At 30.6% G+C, this 20,210-nt stretch overlaps 1 protein-coding gene across 1 annotated transcript in view; it reads left to right on the plus strand.

Annotated features, from left to right (window-relative positions):
• The window catches only part of Phlpp (PH domain leucine-rich repeat protein phosphatase), a 131,286-nt gene that overhangs the window by 73,260 nt on the left and 37,816 nt on the right, over positions 1–20,210 (plus strand). The window contains exon 6 of the mRNA XM_014425309.3: positions 2,656–2,906. Coding sequence (XP_014280795.1) covers positions 2,656–2,906 — 251 coding nt within the window. The remainder of the gene's footprint in view (positions 1–2,655; positions 2,907–20,210) is intronic.

Consider the following 20,210-nt stretch of genomic DNA (forward strand, 5'->3'; position numbering starts at 1 on the left):
TATATATATATATACTTTGTGGAAATAAATAAAAAAAATTGAAAGACAAAGAAAACAAATTAAACTTAATGTGGCAAATATACAGTGCATTCCATTGTTATTGTTTTTTATCTTCCAACATGCTCAACCAGTCTAATGATAATTGTGGTGACATTTTCATATTCATTTAAGTAAACAAACCTTTTTTGTCTAACAAGGGTGCCACGAAATGTTTTAAGCCAACAAGGATGTGAGGCAAAAAAAGTTAAGAAACCACTGTTTGAGAACGACAATAAAATAAAATATCCCATCTTTTATCTTAGTCACATTTCAACATCACAATAGTATATAGTAGCATGTAAAGAAAAAATAAAATTAACTTTGTTAATGTTTGAAACTTTGCCTTTAAGACTTTACCCACCCTTCCCTTTTAATGTTTAAATGAAAACAAGTCAATACCATTTTCAACTCAACCACAGGGTGGGTAAGCTGACCAATTTTATAATACAAGAAGTATTGCTGAAAAGATTTTGTAAAACATCATCTGAAAGGATTTTTTTTTTTAATTGAATTGGATGTATAATAAAAATATATAAAATGTATAATAAAATGTCCAATTTTTTTTAAATTTTCATCCCATTGGTAGTATTTAAAAAAAATTAATATACCATATATATAAAAGAAAAATATCTTTTTGGGACTTAAGTTCAAATAGCATTAGCGGATGATATGATAAAATCAATGATATGACTTTAGAGAATTAAATGTTTGCACATTTTATGGAGATAGATATTTTTTCAACAAAATGTGCAGATGGATCCCAAAATATTATATGAAGAAGTGGATATTACATCAAAGAAACGTCTTCATGAAAATAATTTATGGTTTGAGCAATTAGGTAGTAACCTATTGTTTTATTTAATGTGTATGTTTAATAATTTTGTTTCTTTTTACACTTAATGAACTGAGGAATTCTCAGGTAACTTTTCGAATTGAAAATCATGCAAATTGAAGATATGGAAGAAAAACATTAAAAATCAAATGAAATAACAATAATTTTTTTTCTTAGGTTACCCCCTAAAATATCCCTAATAATGCTCCTAAATAGGCTAGAGATTTCCCCAATATCAGAACCTTATTCGGATGCTCTTTGAACCCTTTTAATTTGTCCATTAAAATTGTTAACGCTTATAATTTGTAATGTAGGGTCTTGGGAGAGAGCGTGCTATTCCCTGATTTTTGCTACTACACTGGCTGACATCGCAGAAATATTTATAGATGAAAATCATTGATCTATGAGTACAAATATTACATGAATTTCTTTAGATCAATATGTTGGGATCCTATTTTTATGGAAGCAAATGTTTGATTGTTTATTGAAATTGAGCATTCAACCTCCATAGTTGATACAATCATATTGATTAATCAATCAATTAAGCTGCATATTAGATGTAATTTATGAAAATTGAGTCTATGATCATTATCTGATTATGGAGTCTCTGAAATCCAGTAAACATTTCAGATATCAAAACTATAGATGAGTTTGTGTTTAAATATTTTGGATTGATGTACTGTCTTTTTAGACTATTGATGTGTTGCCTTTTGTTTGCAGATATTATGATTTCTGTCCTAATAATGCCTCATTTAGTTGAGTTTTCTATACAACATATATATTGAATAGAATATAGTAAACATAATTTCTTTATGGAAATGGATAAATGAAAATTAAAATCTGTATCACTACAACCCCTGAAGGGTACTTTGGAGTTATTAGCACAGCGTCTTACTCACTGAGCTACCCCACTACCCCAGAAATGGGTAAATAAATGTAATAATGATAGCTAATACAAAAATAATATTAATCTGTAATAATTTTTTGTAACTTAAAGCAATGTTGACCATCATTCATTTGAATATTGAATATAAATATAAACAATTTTTTAATAAAAATATTAAATTAAATGCCAAATCTAGATTACACTTATAAAACAAATTTTATTCTGGTACAAGGTCTCTTCAGAACTACATAAATGTACTATAAAAGAAAGTATATCTAACCAAAATAGAAATAACTTATACATTTACATGTAATAAGATAAATCTTTTACATTTACATAGAAATATTTCTTCATTCAGCATTTAACAAAGGTTTATTATATATTTATATACTCTACTTGATGTTTGTGTAGTAATATCATGAAAAGATACATTCTGATTGAGTTCACTTTCCAGCAAGTGGAAGTGAGTAAGTGATTAATTTGTTTATCATAACTTTTTCTTTCCATAGGCGAAGGAAAATTTCACTAATTTTGGATTTTATGGTTCTCTCTTGGTTTTAAGCTTCTTTGTGTTGCCTAGTTAGAGTCTAACTTGGTATAAAAGTTTTTATCATCTTTTATGATTCCAAAAATAACAACTTCTTTATTTTCTTGCTGGATTTATTACAATTTAAACCTCTAATTAATTCTTTTGTTTTAGTTTTTTTGAGATGTACTATGTTTCTAAAAGAAATTCACAAAACTACTACTACTGTACACCTAAAAAAAATTCAGATGTTAGTTCATTGTAAATTTATTTTAATTCTACTAATGAATTTGCAATTCAACAGATGTATGCACTTGTCCTTTGTCAAAATTTCAGTACACTACTCTTTGTATAGTTCAGTCTATCTCACAGGAACGACGGGATGAAGGTGACCTTTCAGGTCTAAGACTGACAGAGGTTCCTCCAGAACTGCTGACTATGGAGGGTCGTTTGGACCTGTCTCGGAACCACCTTTCTGGAGAGCTACCTCCTCTTGCTGCCTCTAATATCTCAGTAGCTGACAACAGACTTAGTTCTATTGCGCTTCAGTCCTCAGCTGTTATCCTCGACCTGTCGGGCAATCGCATACACCACCTCCCTCAAGAGATCAGCCGGCAGCAGGGGTGAGTAGAGTATAATATCTGGACATATTTTTATTTTTTTATTCCCACTTTACTCTGACTTGTGGGCAATACAGATGTTTGCAGAAGTTTGATGTTACTCATGCATGGTTAACATCAAACTGCTGCTATTTAAGCAATTCACAATGTTTTAAATCAGCTGTGGCAATTAAATTTTATGATTATTTTCCTTCTTCTCTTTTCTCTTTCAATTATTGTTCTTCTTCTCCATCCACTCTGTCTTATAGCCTTCGAGAAGCATTGAACTTTTCTATCTGTACACAAAAACTGAGTTATACAGGTATTGTTCAGTGACTAGCTTAGGGAAATCATTCCCTGAGAGGACTTAGAGCCTGTTTTCCCCTCAGCAGTTTCGTGCTTAGTGTCTCAATGAAGGTGCAGAGCACAATTATGAGCATAATTATTCTCACATAGAGATTTGCTAGTAGACCTGCTGAGATATATTTTTTGCATTCATGTGTTCTCGCAGGAGAAGTTCGAGAGGAACTCCTCCTTCTAAGACCCCCCCACCTCATGAGACACGCCGCCCCGGTAAGCTTCCTGCTGAACATATGCATATTGAATACATATAATCAAATGTGTTTCAGTTAACATTAGATGATATTGCTGCACAGATATGAGTAATACATCCTGTTGATACTAACATTTATAAAGCCTAACAGGTAGGGTAAGTTGGAAAATAAAAATACTTATACACAACAAATCCTGAGCAACCAAATGGCAATGACTTGCTAGATTCTAAACTAATTATTATGATGAAAAAACGTTTTTAATAATACATAGGATTTTCAGATCAGAAGAAGTTATTATGCAAGTAAAATGGATTCTCAATCTTTAATTTTTTATATACCAAATTTATCAGTATCTTTAAAAAAAAGTCGAATTGTGAAAAAGATTTAATGCTGGAATTATTTTGATAAAATTCAATTAGTTAGAAGTTGGCTTTCTGATAAAAATCAAATTCTCCCATGGTTGTGGATCTGTTTAATGTTTCTGGCACAGTAAGCTTCTATTGGGAATGGAGTGATATTGTTGGACATTAATTTGCCATTTTTCTTCAAAATAAGGAATTTTCAACTTCAGAAGGAACAATAACACTTAGATTTATAGTTAGTTTGTATATTTCATACATTTTTTTTTTTTTGTCATTTCCCTCTAAAGCTTTAAGTACACAACTTTTAGTTGTTTTTTTTTAATACAATAAATTGAATTAATTGCTGCTTAAAAGTAAATAATATTTAAGATCAGATAAAATAAAACATTTGATATCTATTGAATTATCAAAAGTTCAAATAATTAATAGTTAGGTATATAAAGAATATTGATGAGTTATTCAATAAGTAATTAATCTTGTTCATGATGAAAGTTGTATATGCTGGTGTTGAGGATCCATTATTGCTTTTAGCAAAACCGCTCATTTTCAGCCTTTAAATATTTTTAAAGATATTTACAAATATTGAAATTTCTGGCCATAAATAGGTGTAAGTGATAATGTTGGCTATTAGGATTAGCATGATTTGATGGACCATAATGAAATATCATTATCTAAAATTTAATTCTGACATCATAACAAAAATATACTATATTAGTATATTTTTTGTAATCATAAATTTCCTTATTTATTGTATCTAAAAGTAACTGAAATAGACTCCTATCGTGTTAATAATGGTTTTATTTTGTTTTATGTGAATACATCTAGGAATTGGCAACATAAAACTAATCATAGCGAAATCTCCGGACACAGTTTTACATTCCAATTCTGAATGTATCCACTTAATCCGAAATTTAATTTCACTATTGGAAATCTAAAAGATCAAGGAATTTGTTTTGCAAAGGAGACACTGCTCCTAAACTAAACTAAACTGCTCCTAATTGAGGGTGGCCATGATATTTGGTTTGTTTTGCTTACTTTTATAACTTCTGGGTGGTATAACTTTTGAAGTACCCTGGAGCTAGTACATTCCTTTGAATTTTAATAGGCAGCACACGTTAAATCAAATGTTTATACTAAATTTAAACAGGGTCCAGGTTAAAAATTACAGCTGAACGCAGAGTTATAATAATATAATATAATATTTCATTAGAATACGAAATTCATAGTATAAAATATATAAAATTATGAAGAAGATTGTCAGGGGTGCGATCAAAAGAGAACAAATATAGTTAACAACTATATTTTTTTTCAGGGAACGGCCTTTCAAAACCACGCGAATATCGTTACTTCTTCCTTCTCAGTTTTTCTCTTCTCTCCCAGGATCTCCTCATCATTCTGCAGTACCCTTCCGTTTTTCTTTATTTGCCACAAGAACATTTATTTATTTTAATTTTTTTACTGTTCTCTATCCAGGCAGTCCTTGTCTGTTATTTTCAATTTCTTTGTCCCATCTCTCATTTGCTTCACATATCCTCCTGCGCTCTTATATTCACGGATTCTGTCAGAGTTTCTTGCTTAGTTTGCTTTGGTCCATTCTCATCATATTCCCGTGGACTCTCAGTCTTCTGATTCTTATTTCGGTTTCCAGGTCATTTATCTCCCTGTATATTTCCTGGTTGGGTCTTAACCTCTAGCCTTCCTGTGTTTTCTTGGGCCCATAGATTCTCCTCAGGATCCTTCTCTCTATTTTCAGTCATTTTTCCTGGCTAGAGAGACATGCTTTCTCCATTCCGTATAAGATTAATGGTTTTATGACCGTGTTGTAATGTATTGTTATAGACGATAGGTTCTTCTTATTGTAAATTTGCCTGTTAGGAAGCTTAGCCTTTCCAACTTCATGATTTTCTCCTTTATGCTCACTTTCTCCAAACCGTTATTACATATTATCTCTCCCAGATATTTAAATTTCTTTGTCACTCTGATCCGTCCATATTTCATTTCTATACCTTTTTTGCCATAGTTTGTTTTCATCGTTATAAATTCTGTCTTTTCGTAGAAGACTTGTAGGCCTATTTTTTCCGCTATTTCTTTCAGGGTGTTTATTTGACTAATTGTATCTTCCTCTGTTTCAGCCAGGAGGGCTAAAACATCTGCATAGGCTAGGCAGCTAACTTTTATGTGGTTTTTATTGGTCTTTTTTTACGGCCCCTGCGTTATTTATTTTCCAGAACTCTCTCATGATTTTATCGAGTACTATGTTAAATAGTTAAATTGGTGACAGGCCGTCTCCCTGTCTTAGTCCTGTTTTTACCTGGAAGGATTCGCTGATTAGTCCCTGGAACTTTACTTTGGATTTTGTGTTCAATAGTGTTAATTTTATCAGGTTTATTGTTTTTTTGGTCTACTCCAGATTCCCTTAGTATCCTCAGTAAGGTTCCCCCCTCTACCGAGTCATAGGCTTTCCTGAAGTCGACGAAGGAGATGTAGAGGTTTTCGGGTCTCACCATACAATATTTTATCAGTAATTTAAGACTTAGGATATATTCCTGGAAAGATCTTCCCTGCCTGAAGCCTCCCTGGTATTCCCCAATTTTCCGGGCCTACTTTCGGTTCTAGTCGGTTTCGTAGGGCTTTTGAGAAAATTTTGTAAGTGAACGGTAACAGTGAGATTCCTCTGTAATTGTTTACTTCTGTTTTTGGTCCCTTTTTATGTAGAAGGTGTATTAGTGCGGTTTGCCTGTCTTGTGGTATTTCTTCTTTTATCCCGACGTCCATTAATAGCTCTGTGACTTTTCTTCTGACATCTTCATTTGTTATTTTCACATCTCTGCCAGGACGCCGTCTTCACCAGAGGCTTTGTTGTTTTTAAGCGCCGCTATTATTTTATCTATCTCCTCGTCATATGGGAGGTCTGGTTCCATGTTTGTGATGTGTTCTCCTTTGTTACTATGTTTTCTTCTGTTCTTCGTCGGTTCTTCGCAATTGAGAAGACTTTCAAAGTAGTCTGCCTGAATTTCGCAGTTTTCCTCGTTAACAACTATTTTATTTATATATAAAATATATAACTAGGACGTAATATAAACCATACAGATTGAAATGAGTAAGAGGATTCCCATGAAAACCATATTACCGATATATCCAGTGCCGTTAAGGCAAAAATTCAGCAAAGAATTTGACGTTAATCGACATTCCTTCAATAAGGTTAGAAATACACACACAGGCGCCTCCAACGTAGAGGCTCAAGGTTGTCTTCTATCCAACACAATAATTTGAATACTCTGAAAGTTAAGAGCTTTGAAAATCTACTTCAGATTGCGAAAATCGTGAGCTAATAAGCCGTAAGTATGACCTGTTTTGTTTATAAAATGATTCTTTCAAATATACTTTAACAATTGGTATTAATCATGCCTATAACATTTCAATATCACATCTAAAAGTGAACGGAATGTTTTAATAATGTTACCATTTTCTCTTATTTAAAACTGTTATACACTGGATTTAACTCTACTGGCGAAAATTAATTTTTGATGATAATATTTAACTTAATACTGTATATTACGAAAATTTGTACAAGAAAAAATATTTTGTTAGGTACTTTGAAACGAGTGATATAAATAAAAGGAATAAACATTTTCTCAACTCCTGGAGGTAAATTTATTTAGAGCGTTAAAGCAACTGGTTGGCAAAAGTTTAAGAAGAAACTTTCTGGCCTACCATTAAACTTATTAGAAAGAGGAAACTTGAGGACTGTCATATTCCGTCTTTCGCCCCGGTCCTCTTTGAAAACTCTTATTTAACTCTAACTTAACTATTACACAATAAGGAGCTTGGAATTTTTATGAGAAAAAGGGGACTGGGAGATCAATAAGACCGTGTAAAAATGTTAACAAACAGGCCGGTTTTAGATCAATCGGTACGAAACACAATCTGAAGATTACAATCTACTACTCCTACGAAAATAAACCATTTTATAGTACATTAAATTTGCTTTGGTTTGAGTGCTGGTAGACATTTGTACGTCTCGTAAATAAAGCGTTTCTAACGAATTTAAGATGCTATAAAGTAGTTTATAACGTTTTTCTTCGTAGGAGTAGTAGATTTTATTTTATTTCATCAGATAAATTCAAAAAACATTGATTTTTAGTTATTTGGATAAAAGTTTTGATTTATGAAAAAATATATCACAGGAATCATTACTTTTATCCAAATAACTAAAAATCAATGTTTTTTGAATTTATCTGATGAAATAAAATAAAATCTACTACTCCTACGAAGAAAAACGTTATAAACTACTTTATAGCATCTTAAATTCGTTAGAAACGCTTTATTCGGCAATACTGCCAAATACATAGAGTTCCTAGAACACACAGCTTACTAATCAGTCTATAGTTGGATATATATATATATAAGCTACCATTTATAAGCAATGATACAAACATTTTATTTTCCCACTTTTTCTTTTTTCAAACACTCACAACAACTACAAACTAAATACAATATATTCCAAACATTATTTGAGTGATGGCAGACATATGTACGTCACATAGTTTTGATTTTATTTTTATTAAAGTAAATTCAACAACTACTGATATTTCGTTATAAAATTTTGCTTTTTAAAGAACTGTATCTCGGGAATTATGGAAGGTAAACAGCGCTCTATTACGGCTCATATTTTAGCAAATGTGCTTTAATTTATGTTCTATTAGGTTTTTTAGTGTCTGGAGGTGATTTTCCGAAAGAAATTTTTTTTTAAACTTTTCGAAACAGCTGCCATTTTTTATTCCCCCTAACAGCATTACAGGCTCATCAATTTTGACTGACAAACTTTCACTAAAGTAATTAAGAGTTGGGGAAAATTACTGGTTTTTTTCTCCTGTTGAGATCAGAGTGTGCCCCCTTTCCCCTCATCCTCTTGTTGTGATGTTATTAGCCATGTTCCGTAGCTCAGTGGGTTGAGGCGCATGTCTTTGCAGCCTAAGAACTGCGGCAGTGCCGATTTGAAACAAGCCTGGGGGTCGACTTTTTTCAATTCCACGAAATGAAAACTTGACCCCCCACCATGGTTATCATAGGTTGGTTACCTCTAGATACCCTCCCCCGCATATGTCTTGAAAAAAAATCATGATAGTTAACTTCCAGAACTGTTCAGTATCTCCTTCTGATTTTGTTTACAGAGTAGAAGTCAATTATTGAGACACCTCTTTAAAGTCCATCTTTAGTCTTTCCTATAGATTTTCAGGAATGTTTGTTGTAGCCACGTATTGTATAAAGCTATCAGGAGTATGTGTAAGTACATGTGCAATTCTGTTACAGACGTGCTATGGAAATTGCGTAATAATTCGTCTAGTTGGTGACTATTTATTTTATTTATTCATTCCTCCTCTACCCTAAGGGTCATTGGTAGATCAAATGATAATCACTATATTATGTTATAGTATTTTGTAGCTTTGAAAAAAAAAAAAAAACCATCAGTTTCTCTATTTCATTTTATTTGTCTTGAAGGATCTTATCCAGGTTCCTACCATGAGTTGTTTCCTCAGAGTAGTGAAGAGAGGGCACTCTAAAAGCACGTGTTTCACCGTTGTTCTTACTTGGCAGGCTACGCACGTTAATGGTTCTAGACCACGTTCCAGGTATTCATGTGAAAATATATCTTATGAAAACTAGATCTTCTGTAAATAGAGATTGTAATAGGAATAGTTTCCGAAGTTGCAATTCAAGAAAGTTAATTTATGATTCCATTACTAGCTGAAAGAAGCTCTAGGAATTATTGAAAAGACACGTACACATTCAACAAGTTTAAGAGGCTAAGAAAATTCACTTTCTTAAATCAGAGTGAAATGTTTTAATAGGAGTGGAGTTGCACCGCCTGTTAAAATATTTATCTTGAACAGTATTCCTGCTACCGGCAGTAGATCCCTTCAATGAATTATAAAGGTTGTTGGACCGACTTGAACTGAAACTTTTCCAATACCACTGGGCCGCGGGAAGAGGGCGCTATTAGTTTGCGCTAATTAACAACTATCTGTATTAAGACCTTAATTTTCTCCGCCGTCCGCCGTGTCTTTAGTTCTCGGCATAGGTAACCTTAACTCTTTATGCCCTTTCTAAGTTTTAATAAATGTTATAGAAGAAAATAGAGTAGCACGAGGTAATCCAAAAGTCAAATAATCCAGTATACAATTTGAAACATACTAAATGAACTGTAATTAGTGTTAAAGGAGGAGTCGTGAATATTGTAATAAAAACATATATATGAGGATAATCCCAAAAGTTAGCTCTCATATTTTTTTTTTTAATTATTTATTTAATGTAATTTACAACTGTACAAAATAATACAATAGGTAAATATGTAGTATGTTTCATATACACTTGAAAATCTTGGGAAGGAACCACCCATTGGTGGTACTTCAAACATTAATTTAAATTAGAAGGTCCCGTGGCCATCTTCTTTTCAGACACCTCGGAGGATTATCAGGGATTGTTAAGGATGAAATATTAAGAATTAATGGGTTAGGATGGTTAAGGAGTTTGGAATGAAAAGACGCATATCTGTTTTGGGTCAAATCTGCAACGAATGGGTTGTTAAGGTCTTTGTGAATGAGTTTATTTGTGACGTAATAAGGAGCATCAAGGATTTTACGTAGGATTTTGGATTGTATCGATTGGATGCGGGAAGAATTTGATGGTTTGGTGGAGCCCCAGAGCTCCATTCCATATGTCCAAATTGGTCTGATTATTGTAGTATATACTAATTTTTTGTAGTGAATGGGAAGTTTTGAGCGTTCGTCAAGTAAGTGTTGTAGCAATCGGAATCCACGAGCAGTTTCTTGTCGTTTCAGTCTTGTGTGTGGATTCCAAGTAAGTCTCTTGTCAAGATGGAGTCCTAAGTTTCGAATCTGTTCAACAGGCATTGGTGGTGTATTTAGAAAGGATACTGTAGAACAGGAGGGCAGCTCATATTTTTAAAGATTAAATTCCGTCCATTTCATATATAATTTTACTGTAGGAAGATAGTCCGAATGACAGGCAACAAAGGTATCATAATAGTAAAAGATAACTATTTATTGTTAACCAACGTTTCACCCAACATTGAAGAGCTTCGTCAGGTTTAAATGAAAAAACAAGATACAATTCATTTAACCCTGATGTATATATAGCTGTGATACGAATATTGATATTAGTGTTGAATTGATTTGTAAATAAAAGTTTTAATATTTAATGTGAAGAAAGACTAAATGAAAAATGCAGTATAGCCTGCCAAAAGTTTTTAAATGTAAGTGTAAATTTGTATTGAGGATGACCGAATTGGCTAACATTTCGACTTTTGAAGAAATAAAGAGTCTTTTGAGACTTAAATTTGATACAATTTAATTTATTTAAACAAAGTTATTTGAATTTTAATAATGTGTGTGCAATAATTACGATTGTTTAAAATTTTATTGTACGCTATTTTTGCAACACATTTTATAGAATATTATAAGGTTTTTTTTCTTTACGAAATATGCTTCATTTTTCCTAAAAATGTGTTGTCAGCATACTTCTAAGTAGCACTATTCATTTTTTATTTTCAAAAAATCGAACAAAAAATATTTTCTGTCGGTAATGTATTGCCACCAATGATCACTTTATTATTACAAAAAAAATCTAATTTTTTTCATTTTTACCTGAGTCAGTAATTAGATTTCAAAATTTATATATTTATAAAACTGCAAATCTGGATTAAGATTGACTTTGATTTACTGAAATGTGTAGACTACTTTTTGACGTCTCGTTCACAATTCAGGTTAAAAAAGAAAATTATCTATATAAGGGAGAAAAAAAAAATACAACCAAGCCAACTTTTATTCAAGGAAATTATGAAATAAGTGAGTTATGATTGGTGATGATTTGTTATGAATGATGATGAAATAATTGATATGATTATCCATACTACCATTCTAGCAAACATAATCCCATATTTGCTGAGCTAGGTTATTAGCAGAAATTATAAAATTGTTTACTTTAATTATTAATGATATTCGCCCACGTTTTAAAAATTAAAATATAGTATTACACGTGTTTATTAAAACAAGTTAAGGATTATAAATGAATAAATACCTTCTTTTTTTCAAATGTTTCCAAACTTAGCTTTTCAAATACAAACCTATCGATTTACTTTCGGATCGACTCTCAAATTATTATTATATAAATAATGAGGCATCTTGGTATTTAATTTTACTACGCCACGCTCGACCGATCTCTTTATTGATAGGTTTCGAAGAGGATCCGTGGCCAATTTAGAAGGCGTGTGCAGCCATCCGTTTCAGTTTGACTATTTTCACGCCTTAATGGGCTAACTCCTGTTTGAGTGGACAAGCTGTTTTGAGGGCTAACAGTAATATTTGCCCAATGAAATGTGAACAGCCACATCTCAAAAGTTTAGCTTCATTCTCTGTATATTACACACTCAACTGTATTGTATTCATAAAATTTAAGCTTAAAAATAAACTGTTCATTCAATCTTGACAAGAGCTCACAAAGCCTTTAACAACTTTCTGTTCTTTCCCTTTAATAATTACCACAAACATTTAACTTCGGAATCTGCTGCTAACCCTGCCACCAGAGAAACATACTACTTAACATTATTTGTATAGAATATGATATTAAATAAATGTTAGACTAATTTTGACTAAAAGTAGATAAGAAATATTATAGCCCTATTGCCTGCTACTTTAGGGTAATCTTTTACATAACTACTCCAGGAAAAGGAAACGTATTGCTGAGCATATTTTTGTGAAATAGGTGTCTATTAATTTAGTTTATTTGTGTTAGAAATGTGCCTTTCTTATGGGCTTTAAGTCATGGAAAATGTCCCCAGTCATATACTTGGTATTAAAGCACAAAATGAACAAATTAGACTACTGCTTCAGTTTAATACACTTCTATAAAGTACGACTATATACCGACGGAGTTTAGGAATGATTATTTATTTGTTTGTCAGCAGGGCAAAAGTCTTAATATAATTACAGAATACTAATCGAATAAAACAAATAACCAATAAAAATATATAGATCTAAGATAAAATATATAAAGATGTAGCTCAAAAGCGAATACTCGCATAAATTGTTTTTTTCGGTTGGTTCTACTGACCTCTTAGATCTTTGGCCGCCCGAACCACTAGTGATTCTTTCGAAAAAAAGATTGTGTATCTGCAATAATATATTTTTTCATTGTTGAAACATCCATTTATCTCTCTAATAATTATCTATTTCTGAGTGAAATTTAGATTGCAACTATTAGTTATAATATACAAAGGAAAATTTTGTTCGATTCTAGGCATATGATACTATAAATTAAATATTGATGGGCATAAGAAAAACGTCTTGAAGCACACCCGAACAGGTATTTCTCTATAATAGTGTATAAAATCATTTATGGCTAAGTGAAGGATTCTATCCTTTAGAAAGGAATAGAAGAATATAAAGGAAGAGTTTTTTTGCGTGATTTTGAAAATAAATAATATAATGTCATTACTTAGAATTTACTAATTAAAAAGATCTCTAATAATTGCAAAAACTTTGTAATTTAATAACTTTCTAAAGTTAAAGATCATCGTTTTTATTTCTTTATTTATTACTAAGAATAAGAAACGGATAAAGTTTTTTATGTTACTTTGTAAGTTACTGAAATATTTTTTGTTTTATTAGTCATCAATGTTGAAATGTTATTCCTGGTATGCTTATTTTACAAGGTAATCAAACATTACCCTGGAAACTATGATTCCTGTGCAGTCTACCATAACAGGATGACTAGCGTCGGCGCTATCAAAGGGAACCTTGGGCACGCAATACTAACAGATTTGCATTGTGTTAATTTAACCATAATAAAAAATATTAAGCCGTTAATCATATCACTACATGACCTTAACATATTGCTAAAATATAAATTAATTGTTTTAAAGATATAACGGGATTAATACAATTTATTTAAACATAAAACGGAAAGTTTTGGGTTTTCAGATTTATTCTTTTTTTACCTTACTCTCTGATTTCATTTGCAAAAATACCACGTTTTTAACGAGTAACCACGAGTAATTTCAAATTTATTTCAAAGTGTCTGTAGTGCATTAGCTTGCATGAGATTAATAATTTAATTCCTTTATATTATTCCCAGATTTATTGAGGTGTAATGGTTACTGTCACGTTCCTATTAATCGTATCGTAATGTCATAAAGCCTAAAGTCTTTTTTTAACGCAAAAAGATTTTTTCAAATCGTACTAATAGCTCCTGGAAATGAGGGCATTAAAAAAAAATTCTGCATTTTATTCTAGTATCGATCATCATTCAGATGATTTTATAACTATTGAATTTCATTATTTTAGAATCCATAATATTTAGTACGAATTTCATAGTACCTAATATCGTTTCACTTTCTAACAGTTTTTACTTTTGAAATAGTTCCTTTTTAATTAGAAGTAATAAAAAATTCGTATTTCGGTCTTTCGAAGAATATAAATTTTCTTAACAGCAAGAGTTAACGAAGCTGTAATGCAATCGAGAAAAATCTTCTCCAGAAAAATCGAGATCGGGCGGTCTCGGATCTTCCCATTATAATCGGATATTTCTATTAATCCTTTTTCTCCTTTATCAATACATTAAATTTGTTAATATTTTGTATTTACTATTGTCTTGTATTGCTAACAATGAGAACTGTTAATTCTTTTCAAGTAAACAAAATTGAAGGTACTTTAGATTAAGCTTTTTTTTTTTTTTTTTTTTTTTATTCAGGCCCTGTTAGAATATTTCAATCAAGAAAAAAGGCCTAGCCGATATTAGTGTTCTCTTGAATTTACATTGACATTGCGAGTATATTTAAAATCGTTTGAGTTGATTTTATCGAAAATGTTCCTGTCACATCCCTAGGATATGCTCACCTAAAATATGTAATTTCTTGCGCTGTTCACAGTCACACACGCAGAACGTTTTGTGAGACCAGGATTTTGTTTACTAGGGAACCTTAAAACATCTACAAGGTTTCTATAGAAAACTCGATCACAATACTTGTAACTGGTATTAAAAAATTAAATTATTATATTTCATATGTCTTATTTAATTACCTAAGAAGATTAATTATGGTTAGTAGCTTTCCAAAATAATGTTGAGATCGTCCCCTGTTTTTGAAAAACTCACCATTCTTGCTAAATTACAAAATCGTGTTTGATGAAACTTTTGTTAGTAGTCAGTTGAGAATTATTTTAAAAACAAATACCTAGTTTCGAGGAAAAAGGTGTTTTGATGAAGATTATAAAGTTCCAATCCATTTTAAAACATTATTAATCTAAAGGACGCATACCTTTTTATCTCGGTATGTAAATGAATTTTATATTTTTAATTATTGGTGGTTTTGGACTAATTCCTCGTCGATATTCACTTATAGAAGTTCACTCATTAATGTCTTATATCTGTTTAATATTCAAATATTTTCTTTGAGACAGAATCAATGTGAGAAACGTTTGAAACATCGGAAAAGAAATAGATAATTCTAGCAGTAATCATTTCAAATTACAGATAAAAGATTTATTTATTTATTTGATGTAGATAGTTGCATTGTTTTTAAATAAACCATGAATTTTAAAATTACAAAAAGAGAAACAAATTTTAATGAAAAATAAATAAATAAAGTTACTAAGTAAAAGGAGCGATTGAAGGAACAAAAAAAATATTTTTGCGAAGAAATTGAAAATATTTAATTTTATTTTTTGTTAATTGGTATTTATCTGTATGTATTAACATTCCCTGAGGTCAGTATACAAAATAAAATAACATTGTTTAAAGCACCGAATACATTTTAAAATAGGCAATAAATATGGATTAATAGAGGCATTAATTATGATTATGATGATTGAGGGCGTTCCATAAAATATTATGTAAATGAAATCGTTATCTTATTTTTAATTATGTATCAAAATTATTTAATTCATAAATACGTTTTGTGAATATATTTTGCTCATCAGGGGTTGACATATTTAAAATTTATATTAATTTATTTGTTCGCTCTTAATTGTTTGGTTGAATTTCATGTTTACATGTTAAGTAAAGCACGTCGTTTATTTTGTTCAGCCAACTGAAGTAAAAAAAAAATCGAGGTATTAAAAAATACTATATGTATGCCGTTCTTTTTTAATAAGGAATTAATTGCCAAATAGAAACATAATTTCTGAATAAAAGTAATAACATCTCTAAAAGTAACTAAACCCTCGAATGTGTATACAAACCACCAATAGGCATTTTTAAACATTTTGTTTAGTATTAGAAGATTAATAAGATAACCAAAAGAACGTTAGAAGGTAGATGACACCTTCTTACTACACAAAGGTATTTTATCCTGACCTAGCATTGACTACGCCATTGATTTTAGGGATCTCTGAAACTCGCTTAGTTACTTGGGCTATGCATCACTTCCCAAGCTTAAGCTATTAAGAGCAGGTGTGCCACGCATCAAGCCATAATTACTTTAAAGTATCCTAAATTATTGTACACAACTTGTGCTTGTCTTCATTAACCTACAAATACCAACATTTAGCCTTGTGCAATGTAATTATTAATTGGTTGAAATTCAACAGGGTTCGATAATGAAGTGACTCTACAATAGTAATGTTCAATAACATTTTAACCAAGAAAAGTAAAAAGTCGTTTTTTTTATTGAAATGTTTTGAACGAAACTGAACTTTTATAGTATGCTTAAGAGTGAATTAATAATTCTTAACTGTTATTCTTAATTCCTATTAAATATATTTAGCTACATTTTTTGTTAAAACATAGAAGATTCTCGTAACTAAACCTAAAAAATTTTAAACATTTAAACTGTTTAAAATAAGTTAAACTGGACAGGATACTATGTCATGATGCTTGTTAGCTTTCTGGTTATGATTTAATTTCGTTGCTAACATAGCAGTTTGTAATTTAACTTTACGTAATTTCGGTAGAATATGATCTTGTTACTAAAACGATTATTCAAATAACATGATATTTACTCGAAGAAATGTTAAGTCTAGTCTTGGTTAATGTTAATGTCTAGTTCCAAAAAATAATGAGTGTTGTCCTCCATTTAGTTAAATATGATTTATCTAATTTTACTTAAATTATAATTTATCTATGTAATTCACTATTTTTCATTGAATGGTAAAGTCTAGTAACGTGTAAATCGAACCTGGTTTTGTAAACCCAGATTTAACACATTGAACATTCTATAACTGAAAATTAGTGTACAATTTCAGAGTAGAAACAAAACAATTAGTGTTGGCAGGAAGTTTTCTCTAACGGTTTGCCCAAGCATTAAAATCATGTATAATACTTACTTTAAAACTATCAAATCTTTTTGTTTGAGACATCTTCAGAATACTTACTGAATGACAGTAATATAACACGTATAAATGAATTTCGCTTGGACGAAACCTAAATTATCAACTTTATATAATAATCCTGAATTAGAATTCAAAATTATCCTATTTGTGCTATTGACTAACTTTTGCTAATCTTCATATCATGAAAGGTTGCCTAAAAATGCTAACAAGCTCGTTTCCTCTCGAGTTTCTCAAGGTTGAGTATTGTGGAATTGAATTGAATTAAAAATATAAAATCAAGGGAATATATTAGCCTGATATGCCACTATAAAAGTTCTTTGAAAACAAAATCTTTTATAAAACAAGTTGGACAAGAAATATGATTGTGTAATATCTGAACTTTAATGAAAGAAAATTTCGATAGAAGTTCGGATCTTCATCCGAATCTTTTATACAAGATTTCCTGGTGCGCTTATTTTAGTTCTTTACCATGGACGAAGTTGATTGTCTGTGGTGGCGAAATAAAAAAATCAAAATATGAGCGTTGTTGTTTCTTATTCCACGTTTGCAAGATAAAAAGTTGTTCTGTTAACGTCTTGAAACATGCAAAATTACGGCTATTCTACGAGAAAGCTTGTGTTTGTCTGCTGTAGTACCTACAACTACTGGTGCTTCGAATATAAAACAGATAAAGTATTATTAATTATATCATTTATTATAAAATTATATAGACTTTGAAACAGCTATGTCATATGTGTTTTTATAGTCTTATAAAAGTTATACATTAAATAAATGCAATGACCTCATAATATTCTTATTACACTAAGTAATTGTTTTATAAAAGTGTGATAACAGCTATGGATGATAAAGTTAGACTGCTGCTGCACTTAGCCAATGTTGCTTCGAACAGAATATAGACACGCCACTTCATTGAAGATGTAAAAGAGAAAATTAACAAATTAAGGAACCAGTTCTTGGTTAAAAAAAAAATAAGAAAGATGCACATTATTATTTTGTAGATACAAAAATTCTTCCTTTAGAGATGCTAATGATGGACGTGAGATATGTGTAGATCTCTTCTGTAACTAAAAATCGCTGATGGGTTTGGTAAATGTATCATTTCTCATGATATACAAGGTCCCATCTTTTGGAATAATAATTTATGGGAGTCATCATCCATTTTCAAAACTTGATATGACTTCTTTGATCCTCTACATGACAACTGATGTTGTTAGAGGAGATTTTGATCGATACTTCACCTCACACCGAGCAGAAATCCAAGATTTAACTCACAAACGCAATGTTTTTGTGCTAATAAAGCCAAAAATACTGTTGGAAAGAAACTGAAGTTGTATTCAATTTTTGAAGATGGATGATGATTCCCCTAAATTCTTTTCACTAAAAGTAGGATCTTTTATATCATGGGAGATAATAGATTTACAGAACCCAATCAGCTTTGAGGACGGCTTGAGTTTACTCTACGATTTTTAGCCACATTAGGAATCTACAAAAATCCCACGTACAGCATCCTCAAGTATTCTTCATATGTAAGCATCGTACAAGAACTATGTCAAGCCTTATATAAAGCTCTAAAGGAAGGATTTTTAAACTATAAAATAGTAATGTGCACCTACCTTTATTTTTTCAACCTAAAGCTGGTTCCTGATTTTCTCTTTTACATCTTCAAATGAGTGTCGTGTCTGCTTTACTACTGTAGCAGCAGCACATCCTCATCCGTGGCAGTCTTATCACAAAACGTTTATAAAATATTTACTTAGTGTAATAGGAATATTATGAGGTCAGAAATATAAAGGAAAAAAAAGAATAAAAAAAATAAAATAACAGAGAGGAAAGAAAAAAAAACAATATATCAATATTTATATTTTATTAAGATCTTCAAATATTAATAGCAACCACATATGATATAGGTGTTTGATAGTTACTATATAATTTGATAATAAATTATATTATTAATAACACTTTACCTTGGGATGAGATAACATTAAACAAGGAGGGTTGGGGTAGCGAGGTCGGATATCCTGTTGCTGGAGGTGGGGCAAGGCCCGCTCAGTAGTGTATGCCTTCGGCCCGCCATCCATGTTGCGTCCCAACCGCAACTGGCCGGCTGTCCGGTGAGTTTTTTATTATTATTAATAATAATATTGTTTATAAATTGATTTCCTTCCATAATCTCTGTCTGTATTAAATTGTATACCTAAGGACGATTAAAGTAACATAAAAAACTAATTATCTCGATAAGACATCACATCAATCGAATAAAATTTATTGTTAACAGTATATTTATTTAGTTAATTGGAAAAAACATTACACTTTAATTTTTAGAAATATAAAATTTACAACTATTTTATATTTAATTTATTATTAAAAATATAACGATGGGCTATTAGAATTTCAACACAACCAATTATTTTGTTTTTAACTAAGTAAAGTTAAATAAAAATCCATTGACTACAAACCCCCACGTTTTTAATACTCTGTTTTCATCACTAATGAAACTTTCGAAGCATATACAAATTCTTTTGTAGTTGTAATATTTTTAAAATTACTCATTTATTTGTTTAAAATGATATAGTAGTGGTTTATTTTATTAAGCTAGTAGTTCACATCTGATTTGCGACATTTAAATTTTTTAAAGTAAAGCCTCAAGTCTCTTTTCGGAAAAACAATACGTTTTTACCGCAACAACTCAGCTTTGATTTTCGATAATACAGTACTGTTATAAAGATATATTATATACCTTTTTCTAAAATAATTTTGTATATATTCTTTTACCTGTAAAAACGTTTAACCTTTTTTCAAAAAATTTTTCACATGGTTTTATAAATATATTAATGAGCATTTTACCCAATATTAACAAAAATAAATTAATTAATTAATGAAAATATAGAAGTTATATAAAATAAATATACTAAAAAACACATCGATGAGGATTTCAAGGACATGAAAGGAGTAAAGGCATAAATTAACTTAAATTTGAATTTTAGTTATTAATGTAAGTTTTACATATTACATTAATATAGATATTTTAAAAAATAATTACCTTAATTATTAATTAATTTAATAAGC

The sequence above is a fragment of the Halyomorpha halys genome, unplaced genomic scaffold (genome assembly GCF_000696795.3).
Source record: "Halyomorpha halys isolate HHAL.00 unplaced genomic scaffold, Hhal_1.1 Scaffold505.1, whole genome shotgun sequence".
NCBI lineage: Eukaryota > Metazoa > Arthropoda > Insecta > Hemiptera > Pentatomidae > Halyomorpha > Halyomorpha halys.